The sequence below is a fragment of the Salvelinus namaycush genome, chromosome 1, assembly GCF_016432855.1.
Source record: "Salvelinus namaycush isolate Seneca chromosome 1, SaNama_1.0, whole genome shotgun sequence".
In the NCBI taxonomy this organism is placed as follows: domain Eukaryota; kingdom Metazoa; phylum Chordata; class Actinopteri; order Salmoniformes; family Salmonidae; genus Salvelinus; species Salvelinus namaycush.
In genome coordinates this window covers 66,216,657-66,232,443 of record NC_052307.1, presented here as the reverse complement: position 1 = coordinate 66,232,443, position 15,787 = coordinate 66,216,657, and the positions used below count along the sequence as shown (strand labels likewise).

General features: G+C 43.9%; 2 protein-coding genes across 2 annotated transcripts; one reads left to right on the top strand and one right to left on the bottom strand.

Moving 5' to 3' along the window:
* Positions 1 to 383: 383 nt before the first annotated feature.
* Positions 384 to 4,377, top strand: LOC120047737 (forkhead box protein F1). The gene is made up of 2 exons (XM_038993297.1): positions 384 to 1,688; positions 3,180 to 4,377. Exons 1-2 carry the CDS (start codon positions 716 to 718, stop codon positions 3,341 to 3,343), a joined length of 1,137 nt encoding a protein of 378 aa, XP_038849225.1. The 5' UTR covers positions 384 to 715; the 3' UTR covers positions 3,344 to 4,377.
* Positions 4,378 to 7,205: 2,828 nt separating this feature from the next.
* LOC120047728 (methenyltetrahydrofolate synthase domain-containing protein-like) lies at positions 7,206 to 15,534 on the bottom strand. Its single transcript, XM_038993286.1, has 8 exons — positions 15,371 to 15,534; positions 15,118 to 15,221; positions 11,443 to 11,556; positions 11,177 to 11,290; positions 10,051 to 10,141; positions 9,832 to 9,944; positions 9,576 to 9,701; positions 7,206 to 8,494 (listed from the first exon to the last, which is right to left on the bottom strand). Exons 1-8 carry the CDS (start codon positions 15,396 to 15,398, stop codon positions 7,580 to 7,582), a joined length of 1,605 nt encoding a protein of 534 aa, XP_038849214.1. The 5' UTR covers positions 15,399 to 15,534; the 3' UTR covers positions 7,206 to 7,579.
* Positions 15,535 to 15,787: the final 253 nt, after the last annotated feature.

The window sequence follows — 15,787 nt, the reverse complement described above, 5'->3', positions numbered from 1 at the left end:
GTTTGGAAGAAATATTGTCGTTGCGAAAATAAAGACTATTCAACGTTGCAAAGTTCAAGCATAGGCCTCTGTAGCCTGTTGTATTAGGCTACCATTTACATTCTGAAAACAGATATTCTAGTTGGCTATGTCCTATATTTGAAAATAAGTCCTGTTTCACGCCATTCAATTAAAAAATGATAATTTTCTGTTCAATAAAATGTCATTTTGAGTGTTAAGAAAGACCCACTTCACTGATTCTGAGTTGGAAAAAAACTGCTCCCAGACAAACTAAAGCCAGGCAGATGTGTGTGAGTGGGAGGGGACTGGGCGGGCCCGGTGCGCCAATGACGTCCTGATGGTCAAGCGCTCGAGCTAGCAAGGCGCTGATGGCAACGGATAAGTAAAAGGCGAGCTCCTCCGGACGCACGAGAACACACCGACTGAAGTTGAAGTAGCTCCCGTTTCTCCACGATTTCAATTTGGACAATCGCTACGGATTTCAGGGTTCACATTGGCTAAGGAATTTAGGCACCAAAAGGAAGAGCGCAACAACGCACGGTTTACAGAAATTCAGCTTTGCATTTGACCGTGCGTAGTTCCACAGCATCGAGATTATTGGTAACCATCTTAAACTTTTCTTTGATTATTTATACGAAGTTTCTAGTACTACTTCAAAACGAGGACGTGGATATTTTTGTCAAACTTTTTTGCCATTGCGCTGATAGTCTAACTAATGACGGCAGAGGTCCAGCAGCCCCCAGCGCAGACTCCTGCCCAGAGCAGCCCGATGTCTGCCCCGGAGAAGCCCCACGGACAGACCACTGTGATGGAGACCGCCTCCTCCACCACCAAAACCAAAAAGACCAACGCGGGGATCCGCCGCCCAGAGAAGCCCCCCTACTCTTACATTGCGCTGATAGTCATGGCTATCCAGAGCTCTCCCACCAAACGCCTGACGCTCAGTGAAATTTACCAGTTCCTACAGAGCCGCTTCCCGTTTTTCAGAGGCTCTTACCAAGGATGGAAGAATTCCGTGCGTCACAACTTGTCCCTGAATGAGTGCTTCATAAAGCTGCCCAAGGGGCTCGGGCGGCCCGGGAAGGGCCACTACTGGACTATCGACCCAGCCAGTGAGTTCATGTTCGAGGAGGGATCCTTCCGCAGGAGGCCGCGGGGCTTCAGGCGTAAATGCCAGGCGCTGAAGCCCATGTACAGCATGATGAACGGCCTGGGATTCAACCACCTCCCCGAGTCCTATAACTTCCAGGGGAGCGGCGGGGGCCTGTCCTGTCCGCCCAACGGCTTGTCTCTGGACAGCGGGATTGGGATGATGAATGGACACTTGGCAGGCAACATGGAGGGGATGGGTCTGGCCGGGCACTCCATGTCCCACTTGTCGGCCAACAGCGGACATTCCTACATGGGGAGCTGCACAGGATCCACGGGGGGCGAGTACCCCCACCACGACAATTCAGGCTCGCCCCTCCTCACCAGCGGGGGAGTGATGGAGCCGCATCCCGTCTACTCAAGCTCGGCCTGGGCTCAAGCGCCTTCATCCTCTCTGAATAACGGAGGTTCTTACATCAAGCAGCAGCCACTGTCTCCCTGCAACCCCGGGGCGAACCCGCTGCAGCCCAGTTTACCCACGCATTCCCTAGACCAGTATAATCTTCATCAGAACGGACACAGTAACACGGATTTGCAAGGTAAACTAACTTCGTAAATGATTACGCATGCCTTTTACAGTCAGTCATACCCAATAGCCTAAAATGTGTGCAAAATAAACACTAGGCCTATTCTATAGCTCACCATTTCCTTTGAACCAAATCAAAACCTTTTAATTTAAATTACAAACGAGGTGAAGAAAAACAAAAATATCTCGGTATATGGAGCATTGCTTCGAAGAAAGCAGATACAATCGTAAATGAAGATTGCATACAGTAGGCCAATAGCAATAATGTAAAGGTCTTCATACATACATACATACATACAGTAGGCCAATAGCAATAATGTAAAGGTCTTTAATAATGTAGCAGCCTTCGCCTACTGCAATCAGTGCAGTGGGCAAAGATAGGGACTGGGCACTGGGCATGCTCAGTGCATTTGTATTCACATAGGCCTACAACAACTCCAATATGCCACAGTTTTTGGCGGATAATATTGGTTAGAATTGATGGTTCTGTTATCTTGGAAATAAGGAAATGGACGCAAGAAACAATCGTCTAATTATCCAGTAAGGAAGTTAAGTAATTCAGTTTCCTGTCCTCATTTAACTGGCCAAGGAGTGGGACAACTAACAAACAGCAAGTTTAACCCTCACTCTGTTTTCCTAATAAATTCCTGGAGGTGGTTTCAGGAAGCACTCGGACGGCACGTCTTCTGGGACTTGTGTTTAGAATGGTGCCAATCTAGAGACAAAAACAACAAGCGCGAGCCGGAGCCAGCCAACTCAAGTCCCGGAGGCACCGGGTCCTCTGGGATTCGCGTGCGAGCAGGCCACTGTCAATTAGAACTATCCCACCCTCGAGCTCTCCAGACGGTTCTCAGCCTCAACAGTTCTGTACGACAGCCCCAATCAGAGGGGTAGACAGACCGGGGGTTTCACAAATTAAATGAAAGATTGTCTACCCAAATTACAATTAATTGTTCCTGAAAGGCAGTTTAGGACGAATTTAGCCTCTACAACGATATTCTGAAAAGATTTAGGTAATACTAGTCCTACTTCAATTGATTTTTATATCATAGTATAGTAATATTACAATAATATAGGCTAAATAATACGATGCACAATATTACAATTCACACTATAAATAACAAATTATTCCAACATCAAAAAGCTCAGAAGTCACTTTTGAAAATAGGCCAATTTTTGTTATTACATTTTCTTTCTATAGACAAAGGTAAATGTGTATTATTATTATTATGGATAATTTAGGGCTATATGCAATCACCCAGTGGCAATACTAGTTTATTATTTTTCCTTGCACCCACAAATATGTATTTCTAACTAATTTGCTACCACCTTTTCTTTAAAATGCTGGCCTATATCCTTCTCGACTTGTGGTTCTTACTAGCCCATTCAAAAAGACAACTATACTGTTTTTGGCAATTGACAGCAACACATTCACATTGGGTTGGCATGCTATATGGCAAAAGGTGAACTAAAATATGATTTACTCTTGTATCTATATTCTTAGGTATTCCACGGTACCATTCTCAGTCTCCCAGTATGTGTGACCGGAAGGAGTTCGTCTTTTCCTTCAACGCGATGACGTCTTCAACGATGCATTCGCCCAGCAGCAGTTCCTACTATCATCACCAACAGGTCGCCTACCAGGACATCAAGCCCTGCGTCATGTGACAGCACTTACAGTGAATAACGGACATCACTGACTTGAGCCACTAAAGCCAAAGCGGCTGCAAGGCTGAGACGAGGAAGCAACCCAACCCTTGGAGGTAGGAGAGAAGGCAGGCCCTGGAGCGCGCTGTAAGAGAAGCAACAGTCACGCCAGAGAACCCATAAACTAAACAACTTTTCACACAAAAAAGGATTTGGTACAGAAAAATAAATACGTGCAAATGCAGATTTAGTTCAACTTCAATGTTTATCTCTCTCAGAAACCAAAAAGGGTGTGGGAATATCACAGAACAACCTTGTGGTGTAGAGGCCTAAGCTGTAGGCTATTTTCAAGAAATGTCTGTGTGCCACACAAGAGGTAAAGCAGAGACCGGTTGACACTCACCTCATGCATCTCAACCCCAGCTGCCGCTTGGTACTATAACTCTGCGGGCGGATGACTACCACTTGAGAATATTTTACAATGTACAATAATGTGTATTATTTTTGTTATGCATTCAAAATATATACTGCGGGGACAATTTCATTGTTCATTTATCCGGGTTAGGCTACTCGGCTCCATCGAAATGATAGTTAGATTTTTATTTGATATTCTGAGAAGTTTGGACTAAGCTATTAGGCTACACCATGCATTAAAAAAATGTAATCAACAACAAGACGATCTGAATTAAGGAAAGATGAAGGCACTTTTTAAATAGTAAAGCGCAACTTCTTATTTATTCTGTGCATATTTTTAATTGTACACTTATAGCCACAATATTGAAGTATGCTTTATTGGCAATATTTGCCATGACGCGTTCTTATTTGTTTTAAAACGGAAATTGAAGATATAGATGTAAGCACTGTTAGTTACATGTCTATTTAGGTGTATATATCAGTGTAGACACCCGTTATTTTTCAGCACTGTATAAATTGTAAATGATGTTATGCTGAGTATTGGCATACTCGAGTGTCTTTAGATTAGTCTGTATATTACTACACACAATTTGTATAAAATTAAACGTATTGGCATGCAGTTTAACTGGCTGAAATACCTATACAATTATGTCTGTTTCCATTATTTTGACACTTGTCGAATGTTCTTTTCCCCCCCATGCAGATACAGTTCAGTATATTCTAATGTGTGGTGCAACAGGAAGGCCTTCACATATTTTCGGGGTGTTCTATTTAAGTTGTCTTGAAAATCGAAAATATTCGTCATAACACAGTCCTTAATATTCAAATATTCTGGTCATCAACCAAATATTTTCATGTGAAAAAAGGCCACACACATTTAGGAATTGATTCTGGTTTAGACAAGAATAGGCCTATAGGTGAACACAATGCATTAGTATATGCTACATACATTAGCCTAATGACGCTCATGTTAAAGGAATTAGCTAAAAACACAATAGCCTATGGTTGGATATAAAATAAGACAAATATCTGTTGGAGGTCGAAAACTCCTGTCCAATGTATAACTGTGTAATCGGAGTGTGTTGCAATTAACCCGTAACAAATCAAGAGCCAGCAGTTACGGGGGGAGGGCGAATTCGCCTCGGATACGGTTTCAAAGAGAGGGAGGAAAACGCGTGCCCACCGCCGAGAAACATTTATCCTACTCTTATAAAGGCACAACGGGCTCACAGACTGCCTTTTCTCAAATATGGCATTCTGGGTGGGAGGTTGTTTTTACTGGAATATAGTAGGCTGTAATAAGTTTAGCCATTGCTAAATAACATTTAAATGGGAGTTTTTATTTTGATGTGTGGGTTGTCTTTTTTCAACCTTGAGATTATGGGCTTATTCTCATTACGTTATCTGGTTTGCAAATGATTTGTTTTTAAAGTATCAACATACTTGTTGCTGTAGATGCTTGTAGGCCTTGCCTAATTAGCGCTACATTGCATGACATCTGCTGCCCCCCCAAAAATACATAGCGAATCACACAAGGCTTAAATCAGTATAAAGACAACTATAATATAATACTAACTAATACTAACTATATAATATAACTATATAATACTAACTACAACTAATAATATAGGCCTAAGCATTTCTCGTGCATTATAAGACACCGCGGTTTTATTTCCATTTTTGAATCTAAAGGCTGGACTGCAGAAGAGCCGGTCAGGCTTGGAGCGACTGTTCAAAATATTAACATTTACGATCTGAAATGATGCCATTTTTACACGAAAACATGTCAATGCAATCTTTCAATTTGTTACTTTGGAAATGTCATATTGGACAGAATGTATGCCTGTTTCAGCGCCGGATCTAACTTGAAATCGGCATGCTTCATTTGACCTAAATGCGTAATTTATGCACAAATCCATTATACGCAAATAGAAAAGCACTGAATTTCCAAATAACTTCCTTAAGTGTCGCAAGCTATAAAGAACACTTCAACACTATATACTAGAACTAGTTAAGTAAAACATATATTCTAATGAAACAATACAACAAATGTTGCATTCACTATCAAAACGTTGACTAATATTGAAATACTGCCTGTTCAAATGTACTGTTTAAAACATTAGTGTAAGAAAAAAGATTCAGGCCTACTCATTCTAGAAGAAGCCCTATTTTATATATATATATATATGAAAAAATTTCTCCAATTACAAAATAACAAAGTAAATCGCACAAATATTATATTTTGCATTTCAATAGTCACTTCAACGTGATGTTATTGTTCTTATTATATTAAAGTAACCGCTTTAGTTGCACTATAACGTTACCTACAAGAACAAATACAGTAATACAACTTAAGTGTTTTGGAAGTGAAGTATTGTTATAATAGCTTATTCTCAGTGATATTCTCACATTGGGCCCCATGCCCTGCTGTGTATATGTTGGAGTTTCTGTGTGAGGCTGTGTGTGGCTATGTATGTATGGAGCTGTGTTATCTCACGAGGAGGTGACCACTCTCTGAACTCCAGTGAAATTCCCTTGTATGAGCAGAGCACACAGGGGCAGCAGGCCCAGTCGCTCCACACTGCAGCGGAGGGACCACACATTAGCATGCTGATGACGTGAGCCGGGGCGCAGCACCTCTATGGGGCTGGGATTCCTGCTGGGGCTCCACAGCTGTTCCCCGGCCTGGGCTGGATGACAACTCCATAAAAAGCCTGCCTGGGTTCTGGTCTGGAGAAGCAGACATGCTATGTGCTTGTCCCTCAGCCTGAGTCTAAACTACTCTGAACTGTAGGACACCTCTTTGGCCAAGCCGAGCATTAGCACAGCAGCTATAAGTCACTGTGTTCGGCCAACCAGATGCACACAGGACGTCATCACAGGGTTAGAGCACTGCAGGTAGCTGCAGATAGAACCTCAAACTGTGACCAAGCTAGGTTCAAATATCTAAGCCATCAGACATGTCATGCCAACCATAAGGTTTACCTGCTGGTTATACAACATATCTCTAGCAATAGATAGCTCAGGTTAGCACATCCAGTATACTACAGCTAGTCCTCTTAGCTCCTGCTCCCCACATACCACCCTCAGTCAGACTAATTGAACGTGTCAGGCTCTCTGGTAGGCTATACCATGTGTTATGCCATAAGCTACCCACTAGCAAGAGGAGTGCTGAAAAACAGTTCAATACTGCCAAAAGACATAAACAAGGTCCTATGAGAGGCTTGGACACTTGATGAAGGGTTAAACACACCAGCTCACCATCCATCTTGGTATACTATTTTCCTCATCCGTTTTAGCTTTAGGTTCATATTTTCCCCAGATTGTTCGTCAGTAGGATAACTTACAACAATAGGAACACACAGTACTGACAGACTAGCGGTGTATGGTGTGTACACAGATCATCATTTGACAGTCAGGTTGATCAGTCCTGGGTTTTGAGTTATAAAGAAGACAAAATGGTTAAAACTATGAACTCAAAGTATTTTTTATTTAGTACAGAAAATATCCTGTGAATTCCGATGGCATTACATGTAGGGCATTAAACATTCCCCCTGCACAAAGAGACTAACAGGGAAAACCTCTCCTTCCTTTGTGACTGACAGACAGGCCTGTGTGGATGAAACCTCTGTATAAGAACATTTCAAACGTAAATGGGGTTACGTGTTATCAATACCAACACTAAAAACCAGAACGACAAACCAAACTCTGCTTAAGGCATTAAACATATTTTCACACTTCACATTGGTACAGTGAAAGTAGCATCCTTCCCTTTCATGAAACACAGCCTTTTCTTTCTGCTGGCTTGGCTTCTGTTACAGAGATGGACAGAGAAGCAGGCAGTTACTCGTTATGGTTGAGCTCCTGCTTGGGGGAATCTGCCTCTGGTTCACTCGTACTCTCTCTACTTTCTCTAGCTGTATTTTTGGGACCTGTATTTGGTCTGGGCCTCCGGTTGCTTGGACCTGGCCTCCTGCCTCCCCTCTGGCTCTTGGCCAGCTCAGCCTGCAGGTCGTGGCCGTTCAGGGAGAGCCCCTCCAGGGCGGCCAGGGCCTGATCTGCAGCCTGGGGGTCTAAGTAGTCCAGGAAGGCCCGGTGCTGAGCACCCTGCCATGTGAGACGGATGGGGGCTGCCTCCCTCTCCCGGAGAGCAGTCTTCAGCTCGCTGACACGCAGCCCGGCAGGGATGCCCCCCAGGTACACTGTGGTCACGGTCAGGGGGGGCCTGCGCTCACGGGGCTCGCCACCTTCCTCCCTGCCTTCTTGCCTGACCCCATCCCTGTCCACCTCTCTTCCCCTCCCCCTGGCCCCCTCCCGGCCTCCTCTGCCTCTCCCCCTGCTTCCATCTCTGCCCCCCTCACGGAAGCCCCCATTGCGGAATCCCCTGACCCTCCTACCCCCCTCTCTGCCTCCCTCCTGGCCTCCCTCCCCGTCACCATCCCTACCCCCCTCTCTGTCCCCCTCCCTCCTCACTCTTGGTGGGCGTCGTCTGGGTTTCTGCTCAGTCTCCTCCCTGGACTCCCCGTTGGGGTCCCTCTCAGAGTCCTCTTGGGTGTTCCGTCTAGGCCTGCGCCTGGGCTCACGCCGGGGTCTATCACCCTCTGACCTGGGCTCTCTGTCCCTCCGGGGCTCCCTCCTGGCCCTTTCCCTGGGCTGCGGGGGAGGGTGGGTCCCCAGGGTCACGTCCTTCCCTTGCTCCTCCTCCAAGGCCCGGAGCTTCTTCAGCACGGGGATCTTCTCCAGCATCTCAGCGTTCAGCTGCAGGTATACAACAGGACAGGCTCAGGGCTGCTCAAGGTCATATCACAGCAGGGCTGCTCAAGGTCATATCACAGCAGGGCTGCTCAAGGTCATATCACAGCAGGGCTGCTCAAGGTCATATCACAGCAGGGCTGCTAAAGGTCAGCAAAGGCACTGGGTTAAGGGCAGCCCAGCTCTGGGTCATGCCAAGAAGAATGGGGTTTAGTAAAGTGATGGGGTATAAACACAATCAAGAAAGCTGATGTTTGGCGCCTGCTCATGCCGTTTTAGGTGACCATGCAAATGTTCAGTGCATGCTAGATTACTTATGAACTACACCAAAACCCATGCATGACTAGACTACTCGACTAACCTCAAAGGACACAACAACCAACACAACAGTACTCCATAACACATAACACATCCATGCTTACAGTACATGAACGCAGAGGAAACAGAGTCTTCAGGGGCGCTGATAACCTCTCTGACCGTAGCATCTTTATTCTGGGGGGATATTCCACTTCCCTGGTAAGCTATATAAAGACCGCTCTCTGATTTCCCAGGGCAGTGGGTCTGCTAAGGCTGTGATGGCGGCTGCTCCTGTACAGGATATAATGGGCTATTGTTTTTACCTTGGCCCCGGTGCCCTCTCTTTAACTGAGCCCTGCACAGCCAGGCTGGCCCGGTGGAGAGGCCTTTGATGATCAGACATGGCCTTCCTGTCTACGAGGTCAGCATGGGTCCTCAGGACGGGCATGGTGGTCTTAAGGGACCCCAGAGGTAGCGTGTGTGTGTGTAATGGGTATACTTCTACGGGAAGGTGAGCAAACAAAGCTCAAGCAACACGGTTTGAGGTGCAGCCAAAAGTCACTGGAAAACTACAGAAGACGGGTGCAACTTTGGCCTCATTTTCAAAGCTGTTTTCTAGCTCAAATCATTGAGGTTTCAGCCACTCAGCAACATACAGCAACTAAGAGCAGTCGTACTTGTAAAACCAGCAGCTGTAGCTAGCAGCAGCAACAGTAGTTAGAACAACTGCATAAGCAATGGAATGAATCATATTGAACGACAGTAACCTGGGTGAGATTTAGTGCTGTACCTTAGTCCAGATGACGCCCTGGGGCTTGGGGCGTTGACAGTCTGTCTTGATGACTCTGGTCGGGGTGAGGATGTAGTCCACAGTGATGTCATGGCTCTCAATCAGATCCTCTGGGATGTCAACAACCTGCAGAAATACAGACATCAAGCACAGATACACGTTGCAAAAGAATAGGAATCTGGAGCATGAAGCAACACTAATCCAGGTTAAGACCAAACACAGTGTGTGACTTCATGTTGTGGGATAACAGGCTAACCTGGCAGTCATGGACGATGGTAACCACCACAGTGGATTCCGTCACAGCCCCCATGCAGAGCATCATGGCATACTCCATGTCAGCAAAGCCCTCTCCTTTACCTATCCGGTAACCTGAGGAGAAAGGAGAGATGAGATTAATCCTAACAGTATCGGTGTTGATGCTGAGCCGGAACTTTCCTGGACCAGGGTAGGTGTCCACTGCCCACAGAGCTCTCACCTTTCTCAGACACGGCCACAGAGCCAACCACTAGAAGATCCACCTGAACCTTGGAATCCAGACCCACAGGGACACTGAACTCCTTCACTCCCTGGAGAAGAAACAAAGAAAAGAAAGAAAGGAAAAAGAAAATAAAGAAAAGTAAGAAAGAAAGAAAAGGTGAGAACAGGTGCACCAGATCACAAGAAACATTGGATTCAAACATTTTACATTTGAAACCCGACACTCCAACTAGTCTGGGAACAAAGCATTTGGTCTTCTATGGTGGATTCACCAAGTAGTACAGAGTGACAGCATGTTTATGGGGATAATGAATGGGAAGTGATGAATGAAGGAGGTAAAGTGTGATGTTGAATCCATGTGCACTGGGGCTGGATGGAGAGGGATAGGTAATGCGGCGTCGGGGTGGGTGTTGGGGGAGAAGTAGTGTTGAGCGATTAGTGCTTTTTGAGGTTGGTTCAGTTTATTACTACAAGGTTTTGATCATTTTTTAAAACATGAAATGCACTATGCATTATGTGCATTGAATATTGCAACAGAACACAACTACTAAAAGTCCCATGATGGTAGTGACTGCTTATCACTTATTAACCAGCAGTTATTCACATGACTTAAATATTTTAGTTGTGTATATTACATTTGTTTTATTTGATGACTTTATTATTTAATTCCAAGTCATCCTCTCATCTCTATAGAGCTGCTGCCTATGCTGTCTGACAACATCACTACCTCAGTAGGTCTTCAAAGTAAATAAAGCACGAAGCAACTGCTCTCTATGTATCCCCTCTTGATCGCGCATTCTTCTAGAATGCTTCTACGTAGCAGGCGTAAAAGAAACAGACCGGACAAGTAGCCGCACAATGGATTATGTTCATTGTATTTAATTATCAAGTTTTCTGTACTAAACTATGTAAAACTTTGGCCTGTTGGAAACTACAACGTTGCAGTTTGGGCTGGATCCGATTTATCTCTAGAGAAACTGCAGCGCAATGAGCTCACAGAAGAAAAAAACGGAACAAAATGGAATTCAAATAATTGAACTGAAGTCAATTAGTTATTTAAAAAACAAAAAAATACCCAACATTTCATTTAATTGCTCAGCACTAGTGAGAAGGGACTGACTCACCTGCGAGGTGGAACACACTCTCAGTTCTTCTTTGCTTGCTCCCTCAGGCGGGACAATCTTATTGAAGAGTCCTGTACGAAGGCGAGGGGTCGGCACCAGCAGGGTTTTCCTCGCCTAGAAGCAAGAGGCCAGAGTTTAGTAAGCTAAGAGAATACAACCATAGACAGATGAGTAAAGGGCATCTAATACAAATAACATAAATCCAGCACTCCATGGTTATGATCTGGTGATGAGACAACACTACTGAACCAGTGGCCCAGGGCTACCTGCAGCACGGCCAGCCTCGCCCCCTCCAGCGGCTTGTCAGGGTCCACCTTCACCTCGTCAGTCTCACTGAATACCTGCAGCTCCGACACCTTGGCGCAGGCAGTGTGGGCACCCTGGGGGCAGAGACGGGGAGAGGGGGTAAGGAGAGAAGATGTGAGTGCACACTTACATCCAGGGTGATGTAGCGGGCCTGCTGCTGGGGTCGGTCCGGGTTCACTTTGACTGTCTGGCTGGACTTGAACTCCTGCAGGGCTGAGAGACGGTCACAGGCCGGGACCGCACCCTGACCGCATAGACAACCACATACAGCAAGACAAGCACGCATCCACACACACACAAAGGATAAGGGGTTCAAAAGCATGTGTGTCAAAAATAGGTTTTCTGAAAATAGAGATTTTACCACAGGTCAAAGACAAAGGTACTATGATAGCTACTAGCTTACAATATGACATATCTAATAAGGTAGTTAGGCTAGCAATAACCTGAAGAACCCAAGTTGAATTGCATAGAATTCAGAAATTAGCATTTAGATCAGGAAAGTTTCCTCTCACTTCTACATACCGGTTGTCTGTCTGGTTGGTCCTTTGCAGGTAGGAATGTGAGATAAAACATCTACAGAGTAGCGTTATCAACCTGACCTTCCGTGTGCTAGTCGTCTGTATATCGTTTGTATTTTCAATACTGATGCAAATTGCACGTGACAAAACACTTGTACAATATGGCCGAGCGTAACCGAACGACAAACACAGATAATTGTGAGAAACTGTGCTTCAGTTGACTGAAGGTATGGCAAATAGGTCTGGCAGCACAACTGATTAGCAAACATACTGAACATTTAGAAATGATGTGACTAAACTGAATAAAAAGGAACAATACTATGAAATAAAAGATAAACGACATAAAGAATGATAGTAAAAAGCTTTGGAGCACCTTAAATGAAATTTTGGGCAAAAAGGCACACTTGGCTCCATCATTCATTGAATCAGATGGCTCATTCATCACAAAACCCACTGATATTGCCAACTACTTTTTATTTTATTTTCATTGGCCAGATTAGCAAACGCTACACATCCAAGTATAACTGGCCAAATTATGAAAGACAAGCATTGTAATTTTGAATTCCGTAAAGTGAGTGTGGAAGAGGTTAAAAAATTGTTGTCTATCAACAATGACAAGCCACCGGGTTCTGACAACTTGGATGGAAAATTACTGAGGATAATAGTGGACAATATTGCCACTCCTATTTGCTATATCTTCAATCTAAGCCTACTAGAAAGTGTGTGCCCTCAGGCCTGGACAGAAGCAAAAGTCATTCAGCTACCCAAGAATAGTAAAGCCCCCTTTACTGGCTCAAATAGCTGACCAATCAGCCTGTTACCAACCCTTAGTAAACTTTGGAAAAATTGTGTTTGACCAGATACAATGCTATTTTACAGGAAACAATTGACAACAGACATTCAGCATGCTTATAGGGAATTACATTCAACAAGCACAGCACTTACACAAATGACAGATGATTGGCTGAGAAGAAATGATAAAAAGATTGTGGGGCTGTTTTGTTAGACTTCAGTGCGGCTTCTGACAATATCGATCAGTCTGCTGCTAGAAAAACGTATGCGTATATCCACTTCAGCTACTACAGCGACTGAAATGACTGCAACACTTAAAGAGCTGTGGTTAGTTTCAGAATGGTAGCAAGGAATAAGTTAGTCCTAAATATTTCATAATACAATGCTTTTAGTTTTGGGACAAAAAAACAAACCACATCTAAATCTTGTAATGAATAATATGGAAATTGAGCAAGTTGAGTTGACTAAAACAGCTCGCAGTAACCCTGGAATGTAAACTGTCATGGTCAAAACATGTTGATACAACAGTAGCTAAGATGGGGAGAAGTCTATCCATAATAAAGCTCTTCTCTGCCTTCTTAACAGCACTATCAATAAGGCAGGTCCTACAGGACCTAGTTTTGTCGCACCTGGACTACTGTTCAGTCATGTGGTCAGGTGATAATTTGCTCAGAACAGGGCAGCAAGGATGGCCCTTAAATGTACACGGAGAGCTAACATTAATAACATGCATGTCAGTCTCTCATGGCTCAAAGTGGAGGAGAGATTGGCTTTAACAATACTTGTTTTTGTAAGAAGTGTTGACAAGCTGAATGCACTGAGCTGTCTGTTTAAACTACTAGCACACAGCTCAGACACACATGCATACCCCACAAGACATGGCACCACCAGAGGTCTCTTCACAATCCCTATGTCCAGAACAGACTATGGGAGGCACACAGTTCTACATAAAGCCATGACTACATGGAACTCTATTCCACATTAGGTAACTGATGCAAGTAGCAGAATAAGATTAAAAAATATATCAAAATACACCTTATGAAACAGTGGGTACTGTGAAGAGACACACGTACAGACACGCATACAAACGCTAGCACACGCACATTGTAATAATGTTGTATGGCGGTATTATACATTTTGTATTTTAGATATGTAGTGGTGTAATAATGTTCTATAAAACCCTCTTAGGCCTCACTCCCCCCCCATATCTGAGATATCTACTGCAGCCCTCATCCTCCACATACAACACCCGTTCTGCCAGTCACATTCTGTTTAAGGTCCCCAAAGCACACACATCCCTGGGTCGCTCCTCTTTTCAGTTCGCTGCAGCTAGCGACTGGAACAAGCTGCAACAAACACTCAAACTGGACAGTTTTATCTCAATCTCTTCATTCAAAGACTCAATCATGGACACTGACAGTTGTGGCTGCTTTGTGTGATGTATTGTTGTCTCTACCTTCTTGCCCTTTGTGCTGTTGTCTGTGCCCAATAATGTTTGTACCCTGTTTCATGCTGCTACCATGTGTTATCATAGGATGGCAGCAACACATGTCTTCGGTCTCTCTTTATGTAGGGTTGTCTCTCTTGTCGTGATGTGCGTTTTGTCCTATATTTTTTACTTAATTTATTTTTTTATTTAAATTTATCCCAGCCACCGTCCCCACAGGAGGCCTTTAGCCAGGCCGTCATTGTAAATAAGAATTTGTTCTTAACTGAATTGCCTAGTTAAAAAAAGATTAAATATTTTTTTTTAAATATGTACTGTGTTTATCTTTTGTTTGTGATGTAAGTGCCTTAATGTGTTTGGACCCCAGGAAGAGTAACTGCTGCCTTGGCAGAAGCTAATGGTGATCCCTAATAAATACAAACGCATTCCGCTATTGTTAACATATTGTGCAAAAAGTCGGGTAAACAACACTTTCCTGTTGATACCTGATCTCAACCTCCTACAGCCAAAAGGACCAACAGCATGTACAACCGGTAAAGTGTAAATATTATTTTCTTCAACATTGTCTTGTAGAGACAGTCTTTTTTACAGCTACTTTGACTGACGTCATGGAGTAACCATGGTAGCAGTCTGATGTTTAGGTAAGGCTAGCTAGAGACATTTATTAGTGCAGACCAATGGCTATGGAGAGCGCACAATGAACATTTTACAAGACTTTTCAAAATGGCTATATGGGACCTTACCAGCAGCACATGCAAAAGATAAATTTAAACTACAAACATGGTTTCAAACTTGATATTTTGACAAATACTAAGAGGGTTAGCGTTAGGAATAATTCAATCAAATTGCAGTACACTGAACCTCCAGAAATGCCCTACCTTAAAATTGGGGATTCTGTTGTGCACAGGCCTTGGAAAGTTTGCAAGATTCTTAGCTTCAATGTAATCCCAAACTTTCTCTCGGATGTCCCATTTCGTGGCACCTAAACAGGAAATAATTCACATGCTTGATGAAATGACAGTTTTGAAGGGTAATGTAAATCCCAACTTCATAACGGGAACTGCTAGGCTACCATCCATTGGCATGCGTTAGCATTAGTGACTTTTCGCTAAACACGCAGCAATCATTTACCGGGATTAATCGTAATAACGGCCTCCATTGTCCTCTCGTCGAAGATGCAGAAAATTCTCACAAATCACTGACGATTAGTCAAACTATCACAAAGTGACCACAGATTGATTTACGCACGTGGGAGTTCTGTAACATTGTAGCAACAGCTGCTTGTCAGGGATGTTTTTTTCTGTATGGTAGCTCGGAAAGACCAAACCTTACACCGTCAAAAGCAAACGTGGGGTGCATTCATTAAGCCGATTCTGTTACAAAACGTATAACGCAAGCAACCGTAACTAACGGGGAAGGACATTCATAAATTTGTCCCAAAGAAACTATCGTTTTAGAACGTTTTGCAACTGTTTGGACTATTGATTGCACATGTCGATTCTCCACTGAGAAATCGCACACTGCACACAGTGCTTGAGACATTGATTT